Source organism: Simochromis diagramma, unplaced genomic scaffold, assembly GCF_900408965.1.
Source record: "Simochromis diagramma unplaced genomic scaffold, fSimDia1.1 OVJJ01000501.1, whole genome shotgun sequence".
In the NCBI taxonomy this organism is placed as follows: Eukaryota; Metazoa; Chordata; class Actinopteri; order Cichliformes; family Cichlidae; genus Simochromis; species Simochromis diagramma.
This window is the reverse complement of record NW_024387320.1, coordinates 6,609,065-6,632,508: the sequence shown is the minus strand read 5'-3', so window position 1 is coordinate 6,632,508 and position 23,444 is coordinate 6,609,065. Positions and strand designations below refer to the sequence as shown.

Here is a 23,444-nt window from a genome sequence, read left to right as displayed (position 1 = left end):
AAGTTTCAGAGCTATCTTACAGCTGTTCTATTAGAAATGTTGAACAATAAGCTGCCTTTGGCAACTCAAACCTTAAAATAACCATACATTTTGTAATTTACCTGCTGTTTCTTTGCCTGTAGCCATACATTTACCCATTAACCTGTTTTATGCTTTGCTGTTTGATACAAAAATTATCATGAAAGCGACAAAAAATCCATGAAGTTCAAAAGCTTTATTTAGAGAAGGATGCTGTATTGATGTCATGGTACATGTGAATAGACAGAAGGAACAAAGCATATAGCAATTACACTTACAGCAGCAATTATTGGTCAAACACCAACCAGTTACTGAGAGGTTTGCTTGAAAAATGTCAGGGGAGAAAAAAAAAAAAAAAAAAAAAAAGAATCAGTCCTTTTGGGATGTTGCTACGTTGGCTAATGACAACCAGATACTGGCCTCTGAGTGAACAGCACATGGTCTGATTTCCACTATGATAGGAAGTTTAACGTTTCAAGTCCTTGACAGACGTAAGAGTCATGAACACAATGTTACAACAGTGATGGATGACGTCCCAGAGACCGCATCAACGGGAAATAGTTAAAGTCCAACTGAAATGAAAAAGAAATAGCTCTCCTTTATGCACATTTATTTGTTCGAATGTGTAACTACAGATATGAAGGCCCAAAACCCCTCCTCCACAAGAGTTTAAAAAGAATACAAAAACAATATTTTGAAGAAATGTTTTTAAAAGAAAAAAACAAAACAAAACCAGGGGGCAGTGTTCTAACAGCCAAACCCTAAATATATATATCTGGATATAGCATGTCAGTCCATGATCAATATAAAACTGTATTAAATGAATAATCTGACATTTACATTTGATATACTTTATTACATCACACTAACCGCTGTAGTCACACACACTGCTCGACCCCAGCCATGGTCAGAGTGATCCATCTCCTTATCCTGGATCATGACTCACGTACAGGAAAATGGGATCACTTGAAAAAGAAACTACACCCACTCATTTGTACAAAGCAGTGTGAGAACCGCTGACTCAGCCACACTAAAGCTAGCCACGTCAAACAGTCTCTGCCTTCACTGTTGAGTTAAAACTCATTAGCATAAAATAATGGTAGCTGCTCATCCAGAAACTGAAAAAAGTATGCACATTCATGATCTTTAAAACAGTACCTGATGGTGTGTCTTGATGAAAAAATGGCCTCCTAGAAGCTGAGTCATAGACACCTTTTCCTACTCCCATGTTACTTTGTTTAAACTACAGATGCAAAGTTTGCTGGTTACTTAAGTCAGTCCTTTAGTACATGTTTACCTTTACTAAGATGTTTGCAGGAACACAGCTCTGCCATCTACAAAGTGGCTCATGTAACATAAAATGAAGCATCTGAAAAGCTCTGCTATGCTAATGCTAACTTCTGTCTGTGAAGCCCTGCTCTTGCAGGTCAAAGTTGTTTTTTCCTGTGTCCAAGAAAATAAAGTTGGACTTTTGCTTTTTTGTTTTTTTATGTTAAAGCAGAAAGAAGTTCATCCAAATAAGAGCCTAAAAGCCATTTTCACTTAGCATAATTTATCTGAGTATTAGTTAACGCAGTTCATTACTCTGATGCCACTTCCTGTGAACCCTTGGTAGCAGAAGGCAGGTGTCCTTATTCTATATATGATCTACTGTTTAAGGTGTAACAGGCTGTATTCCTGCATTATTCATTATTATAAGAGTTTTTATTGCTGGAAAAAAGGAATGACACGTGTAGCACGCCGCTAACATGAGGCTAGGAATAAGGTGATTAATATAGAGAAAATTTTAAACTTCAGGCAGACTTTAAAACAAATTCCAACGAGTACAAACCTTTTACTTTACACCGAATGAAATTTGTTCCTGATGCCTTTTTGAACTTTAAACATTTCCTCGAGTTCCAGAAAGCTGGACAGAAGCTTTTTTCCCAGCCTGTTTGTACTAACGTATCAGGACTGTTGATGCAGGAATGAGACCAACAGGAAGCACCATAGAAGCTCTGTCTACTGTAGGGATTGAGGAGGAGGAAGCAGTTAGATACAAGCTGGGACTATTCTCACCTGAAATGGATTATTTTACAGTTGATTATCATCAAAGGAGTAGACATTCCAGTAAACAATTCCAGTATTTTACATTTGTTATGTCTGATCTTCCAGAACCAGATGGAGGAAAAGTGTCCAACATGTTTATCCTCTTGCAGGAAGTGTTATGCAGTGATGCTGATGGTGCAGTGTAGTCTTAATGTAGGGAAAAGCCGCTGCAGTAAGAGAAGCAGCCGACAGAAGGCGATCCTGCCCTAGGCGAGAACACGAGAGGTCTGTAGAAATCAGCAGCCCTTCGCTGACAGGCTTCATTAAGGCTGCTTGGTTTAACATCGTCAGCGATCCATTAGCAATCCTGTGTAGCCCTCTCCAAATCTTCTTCCTGCTGCCCTACATCCTCCTCCTCTTCATCTTGGTCTTCTTTCTCACTAAGTTCTTCTCCAATTACATCTAGTCTTGCATCTTGCCCATTCAACACTTCTTCCTCCCTCTCATCCCCATCATTGTGCAGCCTCGCCTCCTGCAGTTGCAGCCGCCGCTCTTCCACCAACAGGAGGCGCTCTCTGACACCCTCTGCTGCTGCCGCCGTGTCAGTGGGACTCCCAAAGAACTGCTCGCTCCTGAAATCACAAGAACCCCGATTATGAGTTGCTTTTACATCATTACTGACAGGGACTAGAAATAGAGAGCATCCCATATCGGCTTCTCTTCAATGGCTCCCAGTTAAATTCAGAATCAAATTTATAATCCTTCCCCTCACACACACGGTCTTGAATAACCAGACCCCATCTCATCTTAAAAACTTTATAGTACCATATCACCACAACAGAGGACTTCACTCTCAGACTGCAGGCTCACTTGTGGTTCTTAAGATACCTAAAAGTAGAATGGGAGGCAGAGCCTTCAGCTTTCATGCGAAATCAGCACTGTTCTTTTAATCATTAGTAATTATTAATCTGTGGCTCTCTTCCACAGTCTGTGTTTTATCCTCCCCTCCCTCATCCCCAGCTGATTGTGTGAGATGGCCACCCCTCTCTGACCCTGTTTCTTCCTGTTAAAAGGGAGTTTGTCCTTCCCACTGTTGCTAAGTGCTTGCTCAGAGGGTGTCATTTAATTGTTGGGGTTTTCTCTGTATTATTTTAAAGTCTTTACCTTACAATATAAAGAGCCTTCAGCTGACTGCAGTTGTGATTTGGTCCTATATAAATAAAACAGAATTTAACTGAAAACTGAACTCATCAGGTTTGATAATGCAGGCATGTTTCAGAGGACCTTGCTGCAACATGACACCTGTAAGCCATGAGGTAGTGTATTACATTTCTGTGTTGATAACTGGCTCTTTATGTTAGGTTTATGCCAGTAATTACTGGTAACAAAAGCAAAGTGAATTCATGTGGCTCTAAATAGCCAAATAAGTGTTTGCATGATTTAGGATAGCATTAAACATATAAAGTCATAATTCAGGTAAGTCAAATGAATGTGTACGTACCCATCAGGGAAGATCACAGGCATGGTCAGTCTGTCCAGCAGAGTTTTGCCCAAAGAGTCGACTTCATCTAAAGACTCCGCCTCCACACGTTCCTGCTGTAACACCTGGACCATAGTAAACATACAATTTAGACTTTAAATAACCGTGTGGCTTATTTTTAGTCAATAATGGCATGCTGACGCGTCCAGACTCGACACTGATGTAACATCTGACAGTTTAAAAGTGTTTTTCTCACCCTCTCAGCAGCAGTGTGGAAGTTGAGAGCCAGCTCCAGTCTCTGCTGTCGCTCCTCGGCGCTGACGCTGAACTGTTTCCAGACTCTGTTGAGGCGAGGCAGAGTGTCTCCGGACGAGCGCGTCGTACAGCGCAGAGACTGGCAGAGGACGACGGTGGCCTGCAGCAGCTGGCGGCCATAATCATAGGTGCTCTGAAGGAACAAGAAGACAGAAACATATTCAGTTCAATAACATCTAATATTAATAGTTAAATATAATCTGTTAGACTGACTGCACTTTATTTTGTGCAGACATTCAGACAGAAACGGCACCTGGATGATGAAACCCGAACGACATTTGTGATCCTTTGGCATCATTAGCTTCACAGTTTTGGTTTTGAGTAGCCAGCCTTAAACTAGCAAATAGATTTCCATGAAACTGGTTTGGACACTCTTCCAGCGAGATGAAACTAATTTAGTATGGCTTCTTTGCAAAATGTTTCAATTTTCAGCTACTTGGAGAGTTTGAGTGCCTATTAAGGTCATACTAAAGCATCTCATCTTGAATTGAAGTCCAGACTTGACTAGGCAACTCCAAAAGAATCATTTTGTTTTTTGTGTTTTGGACTTGCTGTTGTGTTTCAGATCATGTTCCTTCTAGATAACCCAGGTGTGCTTGAGCTTGTCCTGAAGCAACAAAGCAACCACAGACCATCAAACTACTACCACTAGGTTTGACTGTTGGTATGTGTTTGTTTTATTAAATGGTGTGTTAGTTCCACTCCAGATGTAAAAGGACTCAAACCTCACAAAAAGTTAAACTTTTGTCAGTCTACAGAATATTTTCTCAAAAGTTTGGGGATCATTAAGATATTTTTTGACAATTGTGCGACGAACCTTTGAGTTCTTTTGGTCAGTCTTCAGTCTCTCTCACTGTTAAAGCATGAACTCTGCCCTTAACGGAGGCAAGTGAGGCCTGCAGTTCTTTAGATATGTTGTTCTGTGTTCTTGTGTGAGCTCCTGGATGAGTGGTCGCTGCACACTTGGAGTAATTTTGGTCAACAGGCCATTCATGAAAGGTTTGCCACTGCTTCAAGTTTTCACGATTTGTGGATAATGGCTCTCACTGTGGTTCACTGGAGTACCAAAAGCCTTAGAAATGACTTTGCCTCCCTCTTCCCGCTCCAACACACCCACCCACACAAGTAGGGCCTTGGGGTGCGGGTGTGTCACCAGGGTGCAGGGGAGGCATCCCCCCCCGTCCCCTTCTGGCTGCCTGTGCCTCAATTTTATTCCACTACTTAGACATCCACATTACTCACACTCTCATAACACATATATATAGGGCCTTGAGGGTGGGCACGTTAACTGCGTCCAGTGGACGGTCTGTGTATTCAACCCCACTTCTGGCGCCGGTGCCCACCTCTCAATTTTAAATCCATGTAGACATTGAGGGTTCTCGGGAGGGGCCGTGCTAACACCTGCTGCTCTCTGGCAGCAGCACCATGCTCGCCCGTGTTTTAAATGCACCTTAGAACAACACGCAGCAACACTACACATGAGCGAGAGGAGGGAGGTTTGGGGTCTTCACATACCCCCGTTCTCTGCTGGCCATCGGGGCGGGGGGGCTGGGAGGAGGTGTTGGCCGTCCCATTGGGATCTGGGATGCGGGCCCTCCTTGCTGCTGCGGAGCCTGGGGCAGTCTGCTTGCCTCCACCCCGGGGGAAAGGGTAACATCTCCTGGGTCTAGGTGCCGTTTCCCCCTCCAGGGGCGAGGGTACCTGGACCTGGGGCATAGAGTTTGTTTGGGGAGTGTGACTGTGTGTACAGTGTCCATGTATGTCTATCCCTACATTGGGTGAGTGCTGAGTATTTGTATATGTGTGCATGAGGGTGGGAATGCATGTTTGTGTCTGTGTCTATATGTCAGGTCGGGTCTTAGACTCCACCTCTCTGGGAACTCCCAGGCCCTCCAAAGTGTGGAGGCCTATCTCCCCTCACCACTCTCCCTGCCGGTAACTGATGCCCTCAGGGGTCGGTGCGTTGGTGGTTCTTGGTGTCCAGGGCTGGGCGCTCAGGTATGTACCAGCTCACTCCCGGTGACTACTTGGCGGGGCCTGGTGCCTGTTGCTCGGTCAGGCCTCTTCCGGGGCAAAGGGGGCCCTCGGGCCTCCGGCCTCTGGGCCTGCGGCTCGGTTCACTCTGGCACAGCTGGCTGCCGGCAGAGCCAGCGGGCACACCACTGCAGCCCCCTCTAGCTTCTGCTCCATGGCTACTGGGTGACCCCTCATCTGGGGCTGTCCTCAGCTCTTCCCAGGAGGGTGGCACGATGCCCCTCCGGTGGTCCTCCTTGGGCTCTCGCACTCTGGGGCCTCTGGATGTCTGGAGCCTGGATCTCCTCCATGCCTGCTTCATGCCCTGGGGGACGGGGCTATGGCTCTCTACATCCTCTAGCAGACCGTTACATGGGGAAACCTTTTGAATACAAGCGCGCTGATCCACACAGGTGTGCACACGGGTGTTCACTGTTCATAGACATAAACTACACCTTTATTGGCTGCTATTTCCAAGCACATTGTGCGCTGTCGGTCCTGCGTGCTGCACAACAACATTCAATATTTAGTATTTACTGCTGTTTACACGTAGCTATATTAACGTGATGGTGTTGTGTTTAGTATGTTGCTCTGTTTTTTTGCTTGTTTTCTTCTTTTTCTCTCAACAGGTGATCCAGGAGATTTTTTTCCCCTCTTCTTTCTCTTTTTAAGTGCACTTTCTCACTGTCCCTCTCAGGAAAAAAAAAGAAAAAAGAAAAAGAAATGACTTTGTAACCTTTTCCAAACTGTTTCTTTAGATTGTGGCTTGATGAGTCTTGATTCAGCAGCTCTGGCAGTAATCAGGGTCGTCTCTGTCTAATATTTAAATTTGTTTGATGGTTTCCAACATTTAAGTGTGAAAAACACACAAAACACTAAGACATGAGGAATAAGGCAAAAACGTTATGAGCACTGTCGTGCTGATGTTTAGGTACATCAGCTGGATTTTTTATGTTAGCTAAAGATCAAGTGAAGCATCTCACCTGAGCGACATCCACAAACTTCCTGTGTTTGTCCAGCATGGTCCTGGTCTCCTGAGAGTCGTCTCCCAGTCTGACGTGAGTCTTCAACAAGGCGTCCAACAACTCACTGAGCCACTCCACTGCCTAACCAGATGCATGCACAAATTAATCATAACATAAACACATGAAATCCACATATGCGTGTGTGTTTTGTTGCGTTTTGTGTTGCATTCCTCACCTGCAAAGCGTCTTCTTCACATTTAAACAGTTGGACCATCTGTAGCATCTTCAGCCTCCTTACGTCCACCATGTCCTCACATCTGCAACACACACAGTTAAATATGCCTTCAAGTCTGGAAAACAAACAGCAGAACAGATTTTCACACCACATGCTCTTGCTGACACAACACCACAGGGAACTGTGTCTAATCTCCTGGGGGGGGGGGGTTTGCTTGTTAGGTAATTGTGTAAACCGCTGCCACTACCACAAACAAACCACATACCTCAGAATCTGAACCATTAATGGAGCAGCAATACAAAGTTTGTCCTGAAGGTGAAGCCAGAGGACAGGGAAGAGAAAAGTTTAATATTTGAACAGTTCCCTTTTTTGTGGGTGTAAATGAGAAAACCCAGAATGTAGATGAAGCCCAAAACTGGAAAGTTCACTGTGTAAAACATTTGATATTTCTGGGATTTTTTTTAAAACATGATATTAGCCTTGTTAAATTATAAATAAAAGGACAGCAGTATTTGTTTTAAATATCCACCTGCATTTTGCACAGAAGCAAACAACTCTTTGTTTTTCCTTAGCCATTAAGCTTTATTCACTCATTTTTTGAGGATTATCGCATGAGTGAGATCTGAGGGAATCACAATCAGGATCGGGGACTTCAGATATCGGCTTTGGTTTTTATCCTGTTAGGAGTGGGAACAGGCAGTTTTTGACTCTAGCTTTAAGTGGGGAGTTAAATACAGCTTCCTTCTTGGCAAAAAAAGCCCCCCAAAAACCCTCACTCACCCCTCCCTGTAGCAAAACAAGACAAAAGTAACCTCTGCTTGCGAAGCTGCATGTCCTCCATCACAGACTGGATGTGTTGAACGCTGTCCTGCTGTTCTGTGGTTGGACTCTCCGTTTCCTCCAGAGGCCAGGACGGCTGGCTGCACATCTGCTCCAGCAACAACGCCCCCTTCTGTCGCAGCGAGGTAAGACCTGCCTCTGCATTGGAGGAGATGGTTAATGTGACGGAGCACCTTCATGAAAACCATTAATTATCCTGACGGAAAATAAGGGGATTGATTGTTCTGGGTACAAACCAACGGTTTGCAGCTTCTCCTCCAGCAGTTTGAGGTTTTGTTGAATAGCTGCTCCATCAGCTGGAGCCACATCAGCGCAGAGCATGCCCAGCAGACCGTCCAACTGCTGAGACAACTGCAGAGACAGAAAACAAACAAAAAAACCCTGGATCAGTCTGAAGAAGTCATTAGCATTTTCACAGGTCTACCCATCCTGGATAATAGCAAGACACAACATTATAGGTTAGAGTAGATTTCTGCTGTCGAGCTAGGCTAATAGCCTAGCAGTGCTAAGACTGTGCTTTACCTCCTGCGTGGTGCTGTGAAAGCCCTGTGCTGCCTGCAGGACGTTCTGTCGGCTCTCCAGCTGAGCCGCCTGGCGGTAGCAGACGTCGCTCAGCTGCTGCTGCAGCGCCTTCAGCTCGGCCACTTCCTCCTCCTCTCCGGTGCTGAGCAAGGCAGCAATCTGCTGGTTCAACTCCACATAAACAGCAAACCACTCCTGTACACACAGCGAGAGACAGAATTAGCTCGTGCCTCACAGTCCTCAAACACCAAAAGCAAGTTTCTGTGATCTTTTAACATGGAAACTAAAAACAGCAGCCGACTCATCGGATTGTTCAAATCACATGATTCTGATCACGATGTGTGTGTTTCGTTACACTGTGCTGGCTCTCGATCTCCTCGTGTTTTTGTTGCAGAGCCTGAGCTGATCGAATCGAGTCCCCGATCGTTTGCTGAGTCTTCAGCAGCTCTGAACCCGGACCCTGCAGCCAGGTGACCACCTGGAAGAGAGAAACACAAAATACATGATCTCCTACAGAGTCAGGAGGACAATCTACTTTGGGTACCTTCGCAAGCTGGCAAACTTGAAAAATGGTGACCATAAAAATGTAAGAAAACATGTACATTTGGTTGACATCTCACGCAGAGCCAGTACACTGAAACTGAAGCATCTGTGCTGAATTTGGCTGTTTTTATTACCATTTTCTTTAATGCTTCAAGTTAAAAAGCAATGAAACTGTCAGCAACTTCAACGTGAGGTCGATAATGCATGAAGGAGAATTTGAAAGAACTTAAGGGAAACCACAGCAAAGCCCAGTGCTTAAAGAATCTGACTACATTAACTACACTCCTTAATAACGTGATGTTAATAAAATAATAAATAAAAATAAAGTCTTTCCTCGTATGGGCCACTACATTAGGCACACTGAATACAAATCAACAGCTAATAACATGGAAGCAACTCCATGTGTTTAGGCATGTAAATATGATCAAGGTGAGCATCAGAATGAGAACGTTGAAGACTTTGAGCGTAGCTTGGTTGTTGATGCCAGACAGGTTGGTCTGAGCATTTCAGAAACTGCTGATCTGCTGGGATTTCCCCCCACAAAACCATCTCTGGGGTTTACAGAGAATGGCCCAAAAACGAAAAAACATCCAGTCAGCAGCAGTTCTCTGGGTTAAAATAGGCTACAGTAACTCAAATAACCTCTTGTTATAATCAAGGTATGCAGAAGAGCATCTCTGAACGTAATAAAACATTGAAGCAGATGGGTTATAGCAGCAGAAGACCACACTGGGTACCACTCCTGTCAGCCAAAGGCAGAGGCTGAGGCTACAGTTCACAGCTGCTCACAAAATCAGAAAGAGAAGACCGGAAAAACTTTGCCTTGTCTTCTGTCACATTCAGATGATAGGGTCAGAATTTGGCATAAACAACAGGAAAGCAGCATTGTATTAAAAATGCTGGCTGTTGCTGATGGTTTAATGGTGTGGGATTTTCTTGCCACACTTTAGGCCCATTACATCAAACAGAGCATTGTTTAAACGCCACAGCCTAACTGTATTGCTGCTGACTATATCCATCTCTTTCCTGCCAACTATGTAACAAAGCTCAAATCATTTCAAACTGGTTTCTTGACCATGGCAATGAGTTTACTGTACTCAAACGGCCTAGGTAGCAGAGCCACTCAAGCATCTGGATTGCATGCACTTCTGGATCATTTCACTCTCCAACAGGAGCCTCGGTGCATCTCAGAGCAGCAGAGTGACCAGCAGAATCTTTGAACCTACTGCTGCCAGACGTGATATCAGTATATATCATCACATGCTTGAGAATTAAATTAGAATGATCAGTGTAAAGTAAACCAATGTGTAAGCAATTAAAAAGGATTTCTCCTTGTCAACATCAAAGAGTGGAGCCACACTTTTTCTTTTTCCCCCCCTTTTTCCAACAACAAAACCTACGTTTTCTTTAAAAAGGAAGCATTTACCTCTGTCTGGTAAATGTTTACTTCTCACAAACTCTAAACCCAGTCTGCCTGTTCATGTAGTGAGTTTTAAATACAAGGAAAAACCAGGATGCCAACACCTGTGACATCACATCAAGAAAGCAGGCTTCATGTGCAGAATTGGTGATGGGTCTGAAATGTGTGTAAGGTTTCCCTGGAAAGCAGTATTAGCATGATCATGCTAGCTTCATACAGCTATCAGTATGAAGGCTGTCTGTGTGCTTGTATTTATACAGCACAGTAACAGCTTATCCAGATGTGTGTGTGTGTGTGTGTGTGTGTGTGTGTGTGTCAGGATCATAACTTGATTGTATTTATCAGGTCAGTGATGCTTTGAAGAGCTTGGGCACACACATGAACAGTTTGATCAAGATCTAGGCCAACTTTCCACAACTACCTCAAATCCTCTGAGCTAGTGACCGACATTTTTCAGTTACTATGGTAACCCTAGGCTCATCTCCAAGACACTGGTGTTAACCATCAGCCCCTGCAGCTGAAAGAACTCCACAAACAAGCGAGTTTACTTCATCTCGCCCTCAAGTGCTGCTGAGCAGTGAGGCAGCTCACTGACACCAAGGGTCAAAAATAAAAGTTGCTAAAAAGGATGAAACGCAGCAGTGTTTGCACATGAAACTGAAATATATTGAGATGGACACTCGATGCATGTGTGCACGTTACCTGCATGACTTTGGCGTGGATCTCATCAAGCTGGGTGCGTTTGTTTCGCTGCCTGCAGAGCTCCTGGTATCTGGTGTACTGCTCTCTGAGGGAGTCCAGCAGCTTCATCACCTGAGGCTGAGCCAGCAGCTCCTCTTCCATTGGACACCAGGCTGGACCTGAAGTTCAGAGAGAGGTCAGGAAGAAGGTCTGTGGGATTTTAGCATTTCACATCTACTCTTACAAAACGTGCTGACAATGGTTCCTCATCAGGAAACTGAAATGTCAGCTCTCTCGTGTAGGATACCCCGGCACTATAAAATGAACTGTTCAAATAAAACTTTATCACTGTTTCTCTAAACTTTAATGATTAATTCACAATAGGAAAACTGAGCTAAGGTGGATGGAGGAAATAAACTAAACTGATCATCTGCAAGTGTGATCACCTCTCTAAAGAAGTAGTTTGGGACGTTTGCTGCACTGGAACATTCAGTTGTTTTTAATACAATGTCTCAAACTTCCCAGGAATAGATGTCCCAGCAAATTCACTCTGAAGTCTGACCATGTAATATATGCAGGGAAAAAAAAAAACCCTCAAAAGTGGCATCTCATAAGTTCATGACAGTGCAATTAGAAAAGACTTTACAAGTATGGTTTGTGTTGAAGGGTTGGCGAAAGCCTCAAAAAAAAAAAAAAAAAAAAAAAAAAAAAAAAAAAAAAGCATAGCAGCACAACGGTTTGAAAAGCTGCATCTGAACAAACCACAGCACTTCTGGAACAATGCTCTTTGGACAAACAAACGGCACCACAGTGGAGATGTTTGGCTGTAACGTGCAGCACCACATTTGGTGAAAATCAAACTCCTCTTACCAACTTTCAAACACAGTGATGGAGGAGTGATGATTTGGGCTGGTTTTGCAGCCACAGGACCTGGGCAGCTTGCAGTCACTGAATTGTTCATGAACCCCTCTGCATACAAATTATTCTAGTCAAATGTGGATTATGCAACAGGACAATGATCCCAAGCACAGGAGCAAATCCACAACAGAATGACTGAAAAAGAAAAGAATCCAAGATCCAGAGCTCATCCGGATTGAAAAGCTGGTATTTTAAGAGAGCTGTGCATCAACAAATGCTCCAAATCCAAAAAACTGGAGCAATGGTGTAAAAAAAACAAAAAAAAAACAAAAAAAAAAAAAAAAAACAAAAAAAAAAAAAAAAGAAAAACCACAATGGGCTAGAATTCTTCCACAGTGATGTGAGAGACTGATAAACCTTAAGCTTAGTCAGAGTTTAGAAGGGCTCCATCTAAATTTACTTTCATTTCCATGGTTATACTTCCATAGCAACTTTTCTGGCTCTCTGCCAGTGTAAGGTTTAGTCCCATCAGGCCTGACGATGCTATACTGCATTTACCTCACAGCATTTTGTGATGATTCTACATGTGCAGCTTCTTGAAGACATACCACAGTAGAAGCAGATCAGTATGAACTGAATTAGTGGATGCTGAGGCCTCAGCTGTGATGTTTATTAGTTCTTAAACAATGTTACACAGAACTCCAGTAGCCAACACAGCATCCACTTACACTGCGTCACACTGTACTGTACACAGTGCATAGTACTCTCCAGGAAATGAATGGCTGCATTCATGCGCCAAACTCCAGAGAAAACAAAGGACACCTCTTAATTAATCTGTGCATCACCCTTCTGTCTGAGCTGAGCCAGCACAGCGACATTTGGGTGACTGACAGCTGCTTGCTCACCTCCCTGTCCTCCTCCTCCTCCCTCTGAGCCGTTGAAACGTCGCTGCTGCAGCTCCGACAGCAACTCATGACCTTCAGCAGACACACACACACACACAGACAGAGAGAGAGAGACAGAGAGAGAGAGAGGAGAGTTGAGATTTAAAAAGGTGGTAAAAAAGCATCAGAAGCAATAATGAGTCAATGCTTGTGTAAATGCTGCTAAATTACGAAAGGATCTGGTGGAGGGAGGAGGGTGGTACTACAAACAAAGACTCCTTTCACCTCAGCCCAAGACACACACGCACACACACACACACACACAATCATAGGCCCCTCTGTACAGTCAACACATCCATCCTTCCTGTGTTTTCAGTGTGTTCTTTAGATTTTGATGGTAGCAAACTTGCAATGGGAAAAACATGTTTAAAAAATACAATTTAAAAAACGTTCCTTGTAAATGCAACGATGAAAACAAAACAGAAACCACACAGCTTGCTTTGTTTAAAGGTACAGTGAGTAAAATCTCACCAGTAAATCTCAATAGATCGCAGATTGCAGTCAACTGAGTCCTGTTTTCTTTCCGCTCCCAATTCGAATGCATAATCCGAGCTACAGTAGCCACTGTAGGACAAACAACTCTGGCTGCCCTTCATCCGTAGTAAGTGTAGGCTGTCAGTTTGCTGTTTAACCCAGCTATCGATATGTGTCCACATCCCTTTACTCTGGAGGAAGCCGTAAAACTTTGTGAAAGCAGTCCGATATGAGTTGATGAATTAGTGAAGATCGCTTCTGTTCGATGACAGCGATACTGATGTGAATGTTGAGGATGTCCTGAACTCTTTTGTCAGCAAGCACTGCCTTTTTTGCTGCTGACGGCCTGTGTTATATATTTGTGTATATTTATGAGTACAAAATTATTTATTTTTGCATTAAATAACCTGAAAAAAAATAGCGTCTTTACTGTTTGAAAAATGGTTGTGTGTGTTCTTCCAGTTTTGTGCCCATGGCTCAGGACTGCAGAAGCCAAGTGTGTTGTGCTGACTGGCTAATCATTAATACCTCCGCTGTAGTTACTGAACTGTGAAACCACCGCTTTCTAGAATCCAAGAACTCAATCAAGTGGATAGAGTCTCGAGTGGGAGTGGAACGCCCACCTGCCTTATCAATCAGCACTTTTCATTCAACATTACCAGTTAAAATACAGATTTTAATCAGCAAATAACCTTAGAAACAGCTCCACTAGAGCACCCAGCGTGGCTGACATCTTTGAAATCTTTAAGAAATATCTGTGTTTATTTTATTTTTTTTTATTTCCACAGTGTGCAGCACCCACACACACCCAAGCACACTGTAGCAAAGATTATGCAAAATGCCTCGACTTCCTAAATGATCATTCTGCTGCAGTGGTCTATAAAAGCAAAATTACTTTAAATTGTGTCACTGCCCAAATACTCGCAGACAGACTGTTTGTGCTCTTGGCAAGCTGTAGTTGTCACGTCTTTGTAAAGCACTCCAGTCAACATTTGATGTATTTAAACATGCTCTATTAATTTTTCCTGTGTTAGAATTGTATGTTTCTGCAGCAAGAAGAGCAGAATGATTGTTCAGTCAACCATCATGTCTGTGCTTCATTATCGAGATATTCTCTCCACTCCTGCCGCCTGCTTGACCTGAAAGCTTGATACAGTTTATCGTTGTGCTTTAGGAGCTATCATAGAAATCACTGTGTGCTTTGTGAAGAAGTAGGTTGGACCTCAATGGGGAAAAGAGGAATGCACTACATTATTTTTCCATTCACAAATGTCCACTACCTGATTTTCAAAACCACTGCTCATCTTATCAGGAGTATTTAATCACTCCTCAGGTCAACGCTAAACTGACCTTTCAATCCACTGAATCATTTAAAGAGGCTTAAAAAAAAAAAAAAAAAAAAAAAAAAGTCGAATGCCTCCTCACGCTGGGTGTTGTTACTATCGAGAGTTGCATGTATTTTACCTGCTAGTCCAGCAGTACAAATGCAATCAGATTTACATTATCTTAGTTCCTGAAAGAGGATAAAGTAAAGAAAATGTATATTTACCAGTCTGAAGGACAGTCTCAGGGTCAAACGATGGCAAGAGGGCACAGTCGGCAGATCTGCAGAGGACAGACAAGACACACGGCTCTGGATTTCACCCGTCTGCCCTCAGTTTAGTTTAAACTGTAGACGTGTGTGTGTGTGTGTGTGTGTGTGTGTGTGTGTGTGTGTGTGTGTGTGTGTGTATACTTACTTGTCCTTGTCCATTGAGCTGCTTTTATCAGCATCATTGATGATCGACAGCTCGTCCAGCAGTGACGTAGACTCCTTCGTGAACTTCTCAAAAACCTGCAACAAAGCCAAACACTCAGTTCTGGTGCCAGGTTACCATGGCAACAAATATTTTAAGTTACAGAAATCCCTCGAAAGCATAAAAAAAAAAAAATAAATAAAAATTAAATAGATAGATACCAGTCTCTTGTTGAGCCAGTCGCTGTGGTCATAGTCCAGACTTCCTCCGAAATCATCCGTCAGCTGACACGGTTCAATGTAACGAGTCAGCTTATTGGCTGAAACCAGGATCACCTGACAGGAAGCAGAGATGCCAACATGCAACACATATCAGTAGGGAGAAACACACTAAACACACTGTGTGCAATTTTGAGAAATGTCATGTAGGTTCCAATATAGAAGTAACACAGAGGTCAACCTGGACTATAGAAACTAACACTAAACTACAGAACACTTCAGAAAGTCATCCAGAACAGACAGTCTATCATAAAGCCACTCAATATTACTTTCAGATTTACAGTTTGTGTGACCTTTTAAAAGAAATGCTTTATTAATGTTTTGGAAATCTTACCTTTTGTTAGAAGCATTTACTAATTAGTCCATGGCTTCATCACATATATGTAACAGCAGGCATCAAACTCAAGGCCCAGGGGCCCAAATCTGGCCTCCAGTGAATATAAATCTGGCCGTACTAGTTGTAGCTGTGATCTGCACATCTATATGCAACGCGCACGCACCACAAAACTAAATAGAGGCGCACTCAACTGTACCTGCAAGCTAATACAAAAAGGCACAAAAAATAAAAAAGGAAGAAGAAAAAGGAACATTGAGGGCAGACGATTTCAAGATGGTTGTTAGGTGCTACATATGGTGCTACATCCATTTACCACGAGACACTCTTATAGGTCTTGGATTTTGAAACCACACAACCAGCAGGGAAACTGAGCTACAGACTTGGAAGAGAGTCTTCAGAAAGACACAGGCACACACAACGACGAATAAAATATCTTTCTATCAGCCGAATCTCAAAGTTTCATTAATGGCTAAGTGGTAAGACACCAAGGGAACTTGTTAATTATCTATTGATTTGTTGAGGCTTTTATGTGGATCAATTTGTGTAAATGTGTAACGTAAGGCTACATGGGACATGAATGAGCATCCACCCAGGATATTTTATTTGGATTGAAGTAGGGCATGTCAATAAACTGTATACATTCAAGTCCATCATTTGTTGGACAAATACAAATTTTTTTGCTACCACAGAGGATTTTCAATCAAATAATCAACGTGTCACTGAAGTGCAGAATATCAGCTTGAATTCAACCAATTAAAGGATTGCATTAACTCCATGGAATTACAGGTTTTAATACATAGAATCCCAATTAGTCCTCTGGCATGAACCTGAAACTGGAAGAAAAGAAAAGAAAAGAAAAACACCTGCACAGTCCTGAACCGATGAATGATGTGTTTGTTGATGATGTGACTGTTGATAGGAGAGGCAGGATGAATTGTGAAGTGTACAGGGCTAAAGACTCTGCTCAGACAAATACTGCAAAACTGATGGGACTGTAGTTCACTGTGTAAATTGATAATGACCCAAAGCATACAGCAAAAAAACAAGTGTCGAGTGTCTCGATGCAAAGAAATCAAGACTTTTTCAGCGGCAAAGTCAGTCACCTGATTTCAGCCCAGCAGAGCGTGCATTTCAGTTATTAAATACAAAACTGAAAGACTCACTAACATGCAGTGACTGAATGCGTCTGCAGCAAAGGCCCAGCAGAGCAGCTTTAGGGAGGAAACACAGCATATGGTGATGTCCATGGATTCTAGATGTCAGTCACTGGTTGCTACGGATTCTAATCCAATAAACAATCCTTACATTTAAGATCATGTTTGTCTGTCTAATTTGAGGCTCTGATATCAGTGATTTGTGGATTAAACACAGTTTCTTCAATCTCTGCCACATGCCAGGCAGCCAGTCTGTGTGTTCATGTCTCAGGAGCCCTGTGAGACGTAGGCATGTCTGAGGAAGGGCATACATAACTAGTCCTTGTTTTCAGAGGACATTTAGAAGCCACTGCACTGAGTGCTGATTGTTTGGATCCATCAACCAAGCGGAGTGCTTGGAACACAATAAACTTCTCTTTTGGCTTTCTAAATCTGCAGATGGCGCGTTCAGCATTCCTGAAATTTAGTTTTTAAAAGAGAACAAACAAATAGGAAGTGCCTTTTGTTTTGTTTGCTTTTTTAATTGCTGCTTTGTAAGTAAACCTGCTAAGACATCTGACGTCGAGTCAAACTTCCAGTTGTCACTGCAACAGATGCCGGCAGACGAATTGGACTCAGCTAGCGTGTGTCTGCATGTTTATTTAAATGTGAGGTCAGATGTTTGAGCAGCTGTACAACCCACACCCTGCTGTGTCACCCTCAGAGACACTCCATAGTTCGGATGAGTAACATTTCAGCACCATCACTGGAATCTCTAACAGCTGTGTGTGCGTGTGCGCAGAGGGGGGTGCACAGCAGAGATGTGGCCACCAGTGACAACGCAGCATGTATGAAATTCAGCAACTTGTAGCGACTACAGGAAAAAAAAGAAAAACGCTGGGTATGCCAGTGCATACTTAAAACTTATCTAAACTTTGAAGCAACTGTTAATACATTTAGAAAAGACAAAAAAATAACTGATTGAGATATGACAGTGTGACAAATATATTAGAGGTTTAGCTATGCAACCGCAAGACCACCAGCAATCAGCCACAAGCTCAGTGATGATGGTCTGTGTATGGGCGGTAATACTCCAGTGCATTGAATGAGACAGATGTAATTTATGAGACCACCAGCTCTCTTTCTTTTGACCATATTATTTTAAATATTTAGCTCATGAGCCGACTTCTGAAATGTTCACATGTCCTTAAACGCACCACCAGGGAGATTTCTTGCCCTGAGAACAAAACCAAAAAAGCTCCAATTTCACTACTAAAATAAAGTCACCTTAACATTGGCTGTGACGGATTATCTTTATTTAACAACTATCAAGTCAATACAGATCAACCAACTTGCTCCGGTTGCCATGGTAACAATCGTGGAGCCAACGTGGCTGTGGAAATCTGGGTCACAATGACTACTGATCTCTCTCGGTAAAACCATCTGTTGTAATAGAGGAGGAGGCAGACACACAAACACACTCACACTCCATTGATCCTGTCTCAGGTTTCCAGCAGCACTCAGGACAGTTAACGACGCTCAAGGTTATTATAACTGGCGTACTTGCTCTGTGCGTGATATCGGGTGACAACACAGATCAGAAGGGTACGTGTGTACATGTGCGTTTTAAACCAAAAATCACGAGGAAAAGAAAATGAGAATGAAAAAAAATCGTTTGGTTCATTCCAATGTTGGAGAAAAACTGGGACATTCACACTGGTCCAAGTCCTCCATGTAAAAGCAGCCATTTCATCCTTTAGGTGTGGCAGTTACACTGTTTTTGTCTGAAGACGGGGAGGACACAAAGTTGCACCAACAACCGTTTGGTGACTGAGAAGAAATCAATTCAACTTTATTTACATAATGCCAAATCACAACAACAGTAACCACACAGTGCTTTATACTGTAATATAAAGACCATACAATAACAGACAGAAAACCCGAACAACTACACGACCCCCTTTGAGCAAGCACCTGGTGATAGTGGGAAGGAAAAACTCCCTTTTAACAGGAAGAAACCTCCAGCAGAACCACACTCAGCAAGGTGCAGCCACCTGCTGTGACTGGTTGGGGGTGAGGGGAAGAAGACAAGACAAAAGACATACTGTGGAAGGGAGAGCCAGAGCTTAATACTAAGTAATGATTAAATACAAAGTGTTGTATAAACACATAGAAAGTGAAGAAGAAACAGTGCATCATGGGAAGCTCCCAGAAGTCTCAGCCTCCTGCAGAGTTGCTAAGAGAGGATTTCAGGGCCACATGATCCTTTTATCGAAAAGAAGAAGTGTTTTAAACCTAATCTTAAAGAAAAGTAGAGAAGGTGTCTGTCTCCCATTCTACTTTCAAGTATCGTAGGAACCAAAGATTTTCCAGGATGAATAGTAAAACCGTTTTGTGCTGACTCTTAACTCAGTCACTTGTGCACTGGTTACTTCAGGGCCAGTTTATGCAAAATAATCAAAGTGAAAAGAAAATAAATACAATATTGGTAAATGGCCTGTATTTGTATAGCGCTTTTATTAGAACCACTTCTCACAGCCGCAGTAACAGGAGTCTGGAGCCACGCAGCTGTGTGGGGCTATACTTAGGGCAGAGCGTTGCACTGCGAGAGACGCCAAAAAAAGCACAAGCAGCCTGCTGATAATGACCAGTACTAACAAGGTTAAGTTTTACAGGTATCCCACTACCACCTCTATAGTTTAGCATAAGCACAAAGTGAAGCCGATGTGAGCACAGTTTGTAAGTTATTGCCCTGATGCCGATGTGTGGCCATGGATTTCCGTCATAAAATGATGAGCATGATGAAACATGATTGCAAGCAGATGTTATTTCCCTACAAGCAGGTATCCCGACACGCAAACTTAACAACTGCATGTGTAAAAATAAGCAAACAAAGCAGCCACCATATGCTGTTAGGCCCTCTCAAGTGCTAGGGGAAGGACTACCTCTCTTGCAAGCAGCTGCTTGTGAATTTAAAAGTCTACATGTGGGAATCAACCTGATTTTTGACAGGCTGGAGATGGAAACTAAGAGTTTACACCACGTGTGACAGAAATCTAAAGCCAGAGCTTTCTCAAAACCAAAACATGTATAATACTGCAAAAAAGAACAGTGTTAGTCTCTGTTTCTTCTTAAGGTTATATGGAACATGGAAAGTTGGAGCAGTGATGAAGGGAACCAAACCCCACTCTAATAATCTGAGGTTTACAAGAAATGCTTCTCACACGCCGGCCATTTGTTTAAAATGGCCCCAGATGGGGAAAATCACAGCTTCACGTGAGGCAAAATATGACTTGTTTTCATTTGAGGTACAAATCTTCAACATCCACAAACCCACTGCTCCAGAGAGAGATCGTGTTTTAAGTGTAAAGTTAGCTGCAAGCTGAAGCAGCTCAGAGACTCACCTCAAAGCCCAGACGGTCTTTCTCCTTCCAGAAGCAGAAGTGTGTCACCTTCTTATCCCAGAATTCATCTGGCTTCACCACGCAGACCAGCGACACTTCAGGTGGGATCACATTCTGAAACAGCATCAACGCCATCATTAGCCCGCTGCTTTTTAAAGAACACCCATAGCAGCCAATGCATAAGCCTGCGTTGTGCCTGCGGGGACTCTAAATGTGTTTCTACCTGCAACATGAGCACCACAGTCTTCACGGTGTTCCACTGAGACTTCCGTCCATCCACGATAACAGTGAAACCCCGAGCCTTACACTTCTCACTGGCACAGACAAAGAGAGGGAGTGTGTTACCAACAGCGCACGCACACCCCATCATTTACATACACAGTTTCCTGTTTGAGCATCATTTGGGTAGCCAGCTCACCAAGCTGCTGCTACCGAGGCTACTTTATGTTTTCTTCACCAGTACAAATGGTAACAAAAATAAAGCCTGAGACTATTTTTTATTTGTTTTATATGCTTTTCACACATTCCCAGCATCGGGTATATTTCTGCTCCTCTTTCAAGTCCATCTATATACCAGTTTGTCAGCTATAAACAACCTACAGGAGCTTAAACAGCTCATCCAGCGTGTGTTGGAAGAAACGAAGCGTGAGCTGAAGAGGCCAGATATGGAAAATGGGACTGAATCACCTGTGGAGCTGCCAAGAATTACAGCTGTCAGATCGTGCTGGGGACGCTCAAAAAGGACGAGTTGAAAAATAGTAACACTTAATAAACTAGAATCATCCTTTAAGCTGGATTTCTACACTCGAGCCACAGGGTTCAGATCCAGCAGCTCCTCGCTGACAAGCCAAAACCCAAACATGTCTAAAAGCATTAAAAGTGAAATCCAACAGTCTCCGGGTGACACAACTGCTCTGGGACACACACCAGACTGTCCTCAGTCGTGTCTCTGTGTGTACCTTGGGATGCTAAGCAGGTAGTCCAGCGTGGCGCTAAGCTCCTCCATGCTGGTCTGATCTGAACTGAGAGGGATGTTCAGAATCAGACCACTGCGCCGGTCTTTACCCCCTAAAGAGTGACAGGCAGACGGGTGGGAGAGGGGAGGAATCAGATTACAGCTCAAACTGGGATGACCACAGGATTGAGGAAACAGGTGTCGATATTTCATTTTCTTTTATTTTAAATCCAAGTGTTTTACCTGACAAGAAGGCCAGTTTCTTCTTGAGAATGGGGAGGATGGTGGTCGCTTCCATTGTGACAGCAGACATCTGTAAACACACATGCAGACAGTTTTTCCTCCTTAAGTCTAAGGTATCCTTTCTAAAGCTAAAAGCAGTGTGAGTTAGTGGAAAAGAGGCCCACTGTTACACGAGATAGTCAATAAACTCCAACACTAGACCACAGTTTTCAAACCTGCACGATCAGATGTTGGCCCACAGGCTCACACTTTAACAGCTCTGAGGTGCTTGACCAGAATGTGAATGTGCATTAACTACACAGAAATCCCGCAGCTAACGAGTTTACAGCGTCCTTGCAAGTCAGTGCAGGAGCACAGCAGCCATAGGTGATAAAAAACAGATCTGGGGGTGGCTGCTAAAAAGCTGCGTCCAGCTCCGAAGTGTCAGAGCAATATCAGCGAAGCAGCACTGTGATTTTCGTGTGCGGATTTTCTCTCAGCTGGCGCTTCTCCCGGCCGATTCAGATTCTTGGCTCCGGCCTCGGCCTGCGATTTACTGCCCGCCTCATCGGCATGTCAGCGCGGTTCAAGCAGTCAGCCAGTAAATCAGTCAGTTTGCATTTCTGTCAGCTTATCGGACGACTTAACATCTGTGGTGATTTTTTTTTAACCCCCGCCCTTTCTACAGTTGTTGCATTGTTTCTCACGCTCTCCTATTAAAGGCTGTGCTCCTTTAAAGAACAGTCTGGGCTTTTCAGTTAATTACAGCAGTGCTGGAGGACTTAATGTAGGCTCTACAGAAAAATGTCAAACTATTCCTTTTTTATTCCATCTCAGTGTTTTTGTAGATTTAGCTCCTTACCATCTAAGCTGCTTTCTGTTGCTTGTAATTTGAGACACAGCAATCACCCCCATGCAAGCCATAACACAGGATTGCAACGCCTTTAATTTTAGTGTAGTGTTCGGATTTATTCAGTTACACAGGCATGCTGACTGCAATCATGCAGTTCACATAGTGACCTTGACGTGATGTGGCACACAGACACTCAGCACTTTATCGAGCTTCTAACTTGGAGTTATATTCAAGCTTTGTGTTTGCAGTATTCTTGTTTTTGGCCTTACAGTGAGTGAGTCATGTCGATCTGGTGTCTGGAGAGCTGTGGGGTCCTTGCTTTATTACATCTGATGATCACACAGTTCTGACTAGTTGAAGATTTTGAAAAACAAAATTCTTTCAGTCATGACATATTTTATCATTTTTACCTCTTTTTTTTTTTTTTTTTTTTTTTTTAAGTATAAACTCATGCTCCACTATCTTCTGTTACTGTTTCTGTTCTACTCCTCTGCTAAACTTTGCGTCACATTTATGATTTGGCACAAAGGTGTTCATTGTGCTATTTGCAGCAGATGTAGTATTAGTTAGATTAAATGATTTGGTCCCTGCAGCACCAGTCTGTGTCTATCTCCTCCTGGTGCTGCTGCTGATGGGGCTTCACCTTCGTCCTGCTGCAGCTTATCCGGCCCAGCTCGGTGTGTCTCGGCTTGGTTCGGCTCGGCCCACAGACACAATGACCTACATTCACAGCTGCAGACTGCGGCTGCTGCAGCCGTAACCTCCCCTTCACTGCAAACCTCGACCCGCCCAGCCTCGGCAGCTCCGGGATCCACAACAGCAGCTATCGATCCCGCACGTTTTCTTACCTTTTCAGTCAAATCTGCGGCATTTTTCCCTGTCCCGATTTTTTTCCTCCTCCTAGTCCCCCCTCCTCTTCTCCTCTGTCGCTTCTTCTCCTCTGCAGTTTTTCCCTTCTTCCTCTCTCTTCCCTACTCCTCCTCTTCTGTGTCCTCTCGGGCGGATTTATCAGCAGATAGTGAATCTGTTCTCCATGAAAAACACCGAGGAGCTCAGCGAGCTCACAGTACGCTTTCAACACCGCTGCAGTCCTACTCCAAACACACACTCACAAGGCAGGCGTTGGAGCTGGCTGTTGTGCGCAGCCTCAGTGTAGCCAACTCGAAGAACGCGACTTCCGGTGAAAACGA

The 23,444-nt window shown here is 43.4% G+C and overlaps 1 protein-coding gene across 1 annotated transcript; it reads right to left on the bottom strand.

Moving 5' to 3' along the window:
• Positions 1-199: 199 nt before the first annotated feature.
• Positions 200-23,444, bottom strand: sestd1 (SEC14 and spectrin domains 1). The gene is made up of 19 exons (XM_040005529.1): positions 23,103-23,444; positions 21,423-21,492; positions 21,184-21,292; positions 20,448-20,538; positions 20,225-20,338; positions 15,294-15,407; positions 15,076-15,170; positions 14,886-14,941; positions 12,824-12,895; positions 11,082-11,239; positions 8,772-8,894; positions 8,417-8,611; positions 8,131-8,245; positions 7,867-8,032; positions 7,055-7,136; positions 6,838-6,960; positions 3,783-3,974; positions 3,548-3,651; positions 200-2,678 (listed from the first exon to the last, which is right to left on the bottom strand). The coding sequence occupies exons 2-19, from the start codon at positions 21,490-21,492 to the stop codon at positions 2,405-2,407; spliced, it is 2,253 nt and encodes a 750-aa protein (XP_039861463.1). The 5' UTR covers positions 23,103-23,444; the 3' UTR covers positions 200-2,404.